The sequence below is a fragment of the Olea europaea genome, chromosome 13 (genome assembly GCF_002742605.1).
Source record: "Olea europaea var. sylvestris chromosome 13, O_europaea_v1, whole genome shotgun sequence".
Taxonomy (NCBI): Eukaryota; Viridiplantae; Streptophyta; class Magnoliopsida; order Lamiales; family Oleaceae; genus Olea; species Olea europaea.
In genome coordinates, this window is record NC_036249.1 from 28,260,575 (window position 1) to 28,267,618 (window position 7,044).

Below are 7,044 nucleotides of genomic sequence, written 5' to 3' on the forward strand. Positions count from 1 at the left end.
ACATTTCAGAGAAGGAAAATAGGCTCGATATTGTATAAATCATCATAGATTCCAATAGGGGATAGAAATATACCTCTGTTCCTTGTGTGAATCGTTAAATATTCATGAAATCACATGCATTATTTTATGTTAACATTCGTCATAGAGATATAGTCAGATTGCATATTGGAATAGATTTGGTATTACTTGAGAGAGATTGCTAAATTAAAATAGGAATATTGATTCTTCATTTTTTGGGAATGTGTGTCAAATTTGCATAATTAAATGTTGAAATGGGTATTGCTTGAGAATTCGTGATCCTAGTGCGTTAGTAATTCGTCAATTCCATAAATCCTCATAGATTGCATTTAAACTCATTTTGGACTTAGTTTAGTTTTTTGCATTCATAACTACATCGTAGTTCATAACTTTCTTAGTTTAATTACACCACACATTTTACTTTCGTGTTTTGGTTAAGGTCAAGATAGGTAAAATTGAACTACTCAATCTCTGTGGGACGATATTTGGACTCTAAAAATCCACTTTATTACTTGTTACGAGCCGTACACTTGCAGTGACTTAAATCGAAAATATAAAATTCGTTCAACAAGTTTTTGGCACCGTTGCCAGAGAAGCCTTGATTAGATTCAAAAATATGCTCCAAAAGTGCCCTCAACATGGGTGTGAAAAGAGGACCCAAATTCGATTCTTCTATACAGGGTTACTTCCGCACTCCAGAAGCATGGTGGACTCATCATCAAATGGCTCACTAACCACACGGTCAATCGACGGGGCACTAGAATTATTTGAGAGGATGGTAACTACTTAAGCTATGTGGTCCTCCGAGCATGTGATTCAAAAGAAACCAACATGTGTTTATGAAGTGGATGCATATTCAGCTCTATCCGCAAAGATTGAGTCCTTGTCTCACAAGGAGGAAATGTTGTCACATTCAGCAAATGTAGCACAGACAAGGAAGCCAAGTTTTGAGGAATATGGAGTTGAACATAAAATAACACAGTGCCCAATTGTAATGCAAGGAAATGAGCAGGTAGACTTTGCACAATGGGGACAACATCAGCAAGACAATCCATATGGGGAAACATATAATCCCAGTTGGAAGAAGCATCCCAACTTCTCTTGGAGCAACTAGGATCAACACAGGCCGCAGGGTCAGTTTCAATAAGAAGAGAAGATTTCGCAATTGGAAGAGATACTTGGAAAATTCATAGAGAAGACCAATCAGTACGTGGAGAAGATCAAAGCCACTCTTAAAAACCAAAGTACTACAATCAAGAACTTGGAGACTCAGATGGGACAAATGGCACTTGTTATATCAAGTAGAGCACCAAGTAACCTACCAAGGAACACGGAGACTAATCCCGAGGAGAAAGTAATGGCAATACACATTCTAGAGAATAAAATTACTGGGGAGCATGCCAAGGTAATTACAACCCAAAGTGGGCTACAACTACCTGATTACATATAGATACACCAGGTACAGATAAAGAATCAACACCTCCTACTGAAGAAGTGAGTGTAGAACAAGATGAGCTGAACAAAAATCCAGATGTACCATGGGCAAAGACAAACACTCACGTGAATCCATAAGAGCCATCCATCTTATTCCCACAAAGATTGAAGAAACACAGGTAGAATCAAGAGTTTGAAAATTTTCTAGATGTACTAAAGAAACTCCACATTAATGTCTCGCTCATAGATGCAATCAGGAAAATTCCAAACTATGCAAAATTCTTGAAAGACGTGATAACAAAGAAGAAAAAGCTTTCGAAATTCGAAACGGTGGCACTAACAGAGGAAAGTAGTGCAAGGCTTCTCAAAAAGCTGCCTCCAAAACTTAAGGATCGAGGGAGTTTCACTTTACCCATTTCAATTGGAGAAGTTGGATTTTTTAATGCTTTGTGTGACACAGGTGCAAGTGTTAACCTAATGCCTTTATCTATTTACAAGAAATTGGGATTAGGAGAAGCAAAGAAAACAATGATGTTATTGCAGCTGGCCGATAGAAACATAAAGTTTCCAAGGGATAAAGTGGAGGATGTACTTATAAAGAGTGGCAAATTGGTATTTTCGGCAGACTTCATCATTTTGGACAGAAAGGAAGACAAGAATATTTCGATAATCTTAGGGTGATCATTCCTCGCGACTGGTCAAACTTTGATTGACATGGAAAAATATGAGCTAACGTTGAGAGTGAATGAGGAACAAGAGGTCTTTAAGTTACTTGATGCCTCAAAACCATTAGATCTCGACGAGTGTAAGTGCACTAATGAAGATAGACTAGAAATTCAACAAAACTATTAGAAGCAAAGACCAAAAATTGGAGGACTGGTTGGCCGAGATAAGAATGGGGAACTAATAGTTTGGAGAGCTGAAAGAGGATGCAAGGTTAGAAATTGTAAAAAAGTGCAAGGGTGAAATATCTCGATTTAAACCGCCATAAGTAGACATCGGAGAGTCGAGCTATCGACTACAAAATAGCGCTGGGTGGGAGGCAACCCACTGTATCCTTTTGATTTAATTTTCTTTTCACATTAGTTCAAAATTTCATATTTTTTCATGTTTACATTAATTATTTTGAGACGAGTGGAGGTTCCCTGCATGAATCTGTATTGTGTAGATTGTCTAGATCAGTGAGATGAATATTAGGTGAAAGTCTCAACTCTTGGGTTGATTTTAGAAGCTGAATGTCTAGAATAACAAAAGGGGCATAAAAAAATTGGACAATGTGAAAATAAAACCTCTCGCGAAGCCTTTATGACTCGAGCAATTAAGCATGTAAGAGTTTAAAACCTGGTGCCCTAAAGCCAACTGGTTTGGGAGTCACCGGCCTAAAGTTTGCTACATGGGTCATCTAGAAAGTAAGAAGGGGAGGGATTAATGAAATGTCATCGTATCGAGCCTTTGCAACTCAAGTGATTAAGCCTGTAAGGGTTTAAAACCTGGTATCTTAAAGCCAACTGGTTTGGAAGTCATCAGTCTAAAGCTCGCTACAAGGGTTGCATAGAAAGCAAGTGAGAAAATGACACAAAAAAGGAACCATAAAATAGGAGAACAAAAGATAATATAACTTGAAGAAGGCCCTAAGACATTTGGTTGATAACACTATACCTTTGATTTGAGGCAAGTAGCCTAGTTTAGTCTTAAGGGTTGAAGCACTCAAATTAGGAGAACTCCTACTTGTTGACATGTGAGCTTCCAATTGTCAGACTTATCCAAACTAAGAGAGGGTAAGAACCGTAGTTACTTAATTTCCTAACTTTAGAAAACACCTCGGGAAATGGAGTGAAAAGAACAAGTTTGGGAGGGTGTATCTCTCAAGCGAGTAAAGGATATATTTTACCACTAGGGGTCAGGATTGAACCAATCACAAGCTTGATATGTTGGCATGAGTTCGTACACAAACACGTGTTGAGTTTACATATAACAGGTAAAAGTTGATTTTTGTCTTGCACTATTAAAACTGTTTCTTATGTTGAGCACTTAGGTTCCAATCCTGAGATATGACAGGTTGTCAAGCTATGTTTTGTGTAGAGTTAAGTCACTGTCCTGTTTGAGGACAAACAATAGTTTAAGTTTGGGGGTTTGATAAGTGCGTTTTTACACACTTATTTCTGCCGCAAAACATGTCTATTTGTGGTTTGAATTGAGTGAAATTGACTTAATTCCTTGTAATTTCATTTTGTAGGCATATGTTGATGGATATGATGGAAATCACATGAAAATGAGCGAAAAAGGATCAAAACGAAGGAAAATGAAAGTTCAGGGACCAAGTTGCAAATAACTAAAAGATGACCTGAAGGGTGAATCCAGAAGTCTAATGAGCTAAGTGCTAATTGGAGATACAATGAGATATTGGAAGGAGGAAAATAAGGAAAATGAGTAAAAATTGGAATAAAATGGGATTGGGGACCAAATTGCACATTATGGAGAACTTGACACTACCATGCGGTCGCATGGTAGAAACCACCATGTGGTTTCATCGTGGTATGCAGGGAATTATGTAGCTCAAATTTTATAACCATGCAGTCGCATGGTTATGTCACGATGCGAAATTTTGCAATTTCCTTATTCCGCTGAAACTCTTATGGAAACCCAATTTTTGGACCATATATAAACTGAAACTCGACCTAGAAGGGAGGGACGCCCAATATTCCAAGGAAAAGTGAATTTTGAAGAAGAAAATGAAGAGACAATGAGCGGAAAACATCGCGCCAATTGAAGATTTCTTGAAAATTTGATTGGGGTGATGACGTTTCTTCAACTATTTGTGTTTTCTTCTTTTTAGCACGTTAGGTTAGATTTTTCATGTACTAGGAGATCGATAAACCTTGCAATACAAGTTTTGATTTTTGATTTGGAGATTTGACATATTTAACCACGTTATTCCGAAATCTGAATGATTTATACGTTTTTATTTCCATATGATTATTGTGCATGTAATTATATGAATGTAGTGGCTTGTTTTATGCATTCGAGAGAAGGAAAATAGGTTCAACGTAGTATAAATCATTATAGGGTCGGATAGAGGATAGAAATATACCTCTATGCCTTGTGTGAGCCGTTAAATATTCATGAAATCACATGCATTCTTTTATGTTAACATTCATTATAGATATATAGTCGGATTGCATATTGGAATAGGTTTGGCATTGCTCGAGAGAGATTGCTAAATTAAAATAGAAATATTGATTCTTCATTTTTGGGAATGTGTGTCAAATTTACATAATTAAAGGTTGAAATGAGTATTGCTTGGGAATTCGTGATCCCAGTGCTTTAGCAATTCGTCAATTCCATAAATCCTCGTAGATTGCATTTAAACTCATTTTGGACTTAGTTTAGTTTTTCGCATTCATAACTACATCGTAGTTCATAAATTTCTTAGTTTAATCACACCACACATTTTAATTCTGTGTTTCGGTTAAGACCGAGATAGGTAATATTGAACTACTCAATCTCCGTGGGACGATATCTAGATTCTAAAAATCCAATTTATTACTTGTTGCGAGCCATACACTTGCGGTGATTTAAATCGAAAATACAAAATTCGTTCAACAAGTTTTTGGCACCATTGTCGGGGATTGAGTTTAGTTTGATTTTGTTTGTCTAGGCAATAATTCGAACTTAATTTTTATTTTCTCTTTTATTTTTATTTTATTTTTTTGTTATTCAATTTATCTTGTGAGTGTCTGAATACTACTCTTGGCTTTCTCTCAAGTTTGCATGCTAAGATCGACTAGAGGAGGTTTGATTCCGACCGATCCTGAAATAGAGTGCAATTTTCATCGACTGCAAAGAGAGACTAGAGAAACACACTTGCAAATGGCTAACGGACTGAATAATCCTATTATTCCAGCCAATGAAGGAGAGGCGATGGATGAAGGAAATGAAATTTTGAGCTACTTCTTGACTCCTCACGTAATTCAAAGCTAGTCAAGCATCGTGTATCCTCCGTTTGGGCAGCTTAATTTTCAATTGAAGACCAATGTAATACAACTGTTCCAAAATGGGCATCAATTCTATGGTAGAGCTAAGGAAAATCCACATACACACATATCTCGATTCTTGGATATGTGTCAACACTTCAGATATCAAGGAATCTCGGATGATGCTATTCGGCTACGACTATTTTCATACACTCTATGAGACAAGGCAGTTGAATGGTTAGATTCACTTCCAGTTGCAAGCATCACTACTTGGAACAACCTGGCTCATAAATTCTGCATGGAATACTTTTTGATAAGACATGAAATGTCATGATTTACATCCACTAATTCTTGTATTTTTATGATTAATTAACACCTAAATGTGCAAAGTGCCCTTATATTGTGATTTAGGTTGCAAATGGATGATCATGGCATAAAATAGAGAAAAAGAGCGAAAAAGGAAATAAATGGAAGAAATCAAAAGTTTAGGGACCAAGTTGCCAATAATCCATAGATAAGACGGATGATGGAACAAAGAGTCAAGAGTATTAGAGGTCAAACAGAAGAGAAAAGAATTCAAATGGATGAAATACAATCAAAGTTTACTCACTCATCAATTTCCAATCGAATGGGTTATGAACCGGTTTTCAATCTCTGTTTGAGATCCATTTTTAACATGGTAAACTATCGAATTGGAAGATGACATCTAAATAAAAGTTGTATCCTTTGAGTCATCTTTCCAATGCATCTTGAATCACCTCAATTGGACATCGGGAGAGAAAGTTATGGTCAAAATATTGAAAGTTGTTTGGTGGACGAAATTTATACTTTGCGTACGCATAGGCCTGCAGACCTTGCGTACGCGAGATTACAAAAATCCACTACTAAGACCTAAATAAGTCTACTATGCGTACACAACAATAGAACTATGTGTATGCATGGTTCATTCAGGCACCCGAATCTTCAGTTTTTGAATTTAACATCAACACTTTGGTAACGCGTTTTCCAATACCTTTTAAACCCTAACTCGACCAGAACACGCCCACAACCCCCTTTTTTCTCTTTTTTGCTCTAGAATCGGTGGAAGGATATTGAAGTCAAGGATTTATTCAAATTGTGAGATCTAAATAAGTTTCATTGTTTTCATTCATATTTTGTGTATTGAATATTCTTCTATGCCTGAATTTATGATTGTTGTATTTGAATGCTAAGAGGCCTATTGTTGTTCATGTATTTCAATCTATTTCTTGTTTAAGGAACAAATCCGTAATTGTTTGTTATCTTTGACGTTAGGAAGCAACTAGGGTTTGATAAATCGCTGCTTAAGAGATTATTAAATTCTAGGAATGATATTTGACTAGATCAAACATGATCGCTTGTGCTTGTGTTGTTTAATTTCATCAGTTTCTCTAATTTTCCATGCTATTGTCAAGTTAAATCTTAAGTGCTTTTCTTGGGTTATTTGATAGTAAGGATTGATTGGAGCGCTTGTTTTTCGGTTAATTATAACGAAGGAGAAGTATGAATTATAAATTCTAATGATGAATGCTAAAAATATGAATTGATAATTATCTATGGATCCATGATCGGTTTGAATTTCCTACAGTGAATATTGACT

General features: G+C 36.2%; 1 protein-coding gene across 1 annotated transcript; it reads left to right on the forward strand.

The window, feature by feature from the left end:
• The first annotated feature begins 1,291 nt into the window (after positions 1 to 1,291).
• LOC111408619 lies at positions 1,292 to 2,133 on the forward strand. Its single transcript, XM_023038358.1, has 2 exons — positions 1,292 to 1,423; positions 1,672 to 2,133. The coding sequence occupies exons 1-2, from the start codon at positions 1,292 to 1,294 to the stop codon at positions 2,131 to 2,133; spliced, it is 594 nt and encodes a 197-aa protein (XP_022894126.1).
• The last annotated feature ends 4,911 nt before the right edge of the window (positions 2,134 to 7,044 follow it).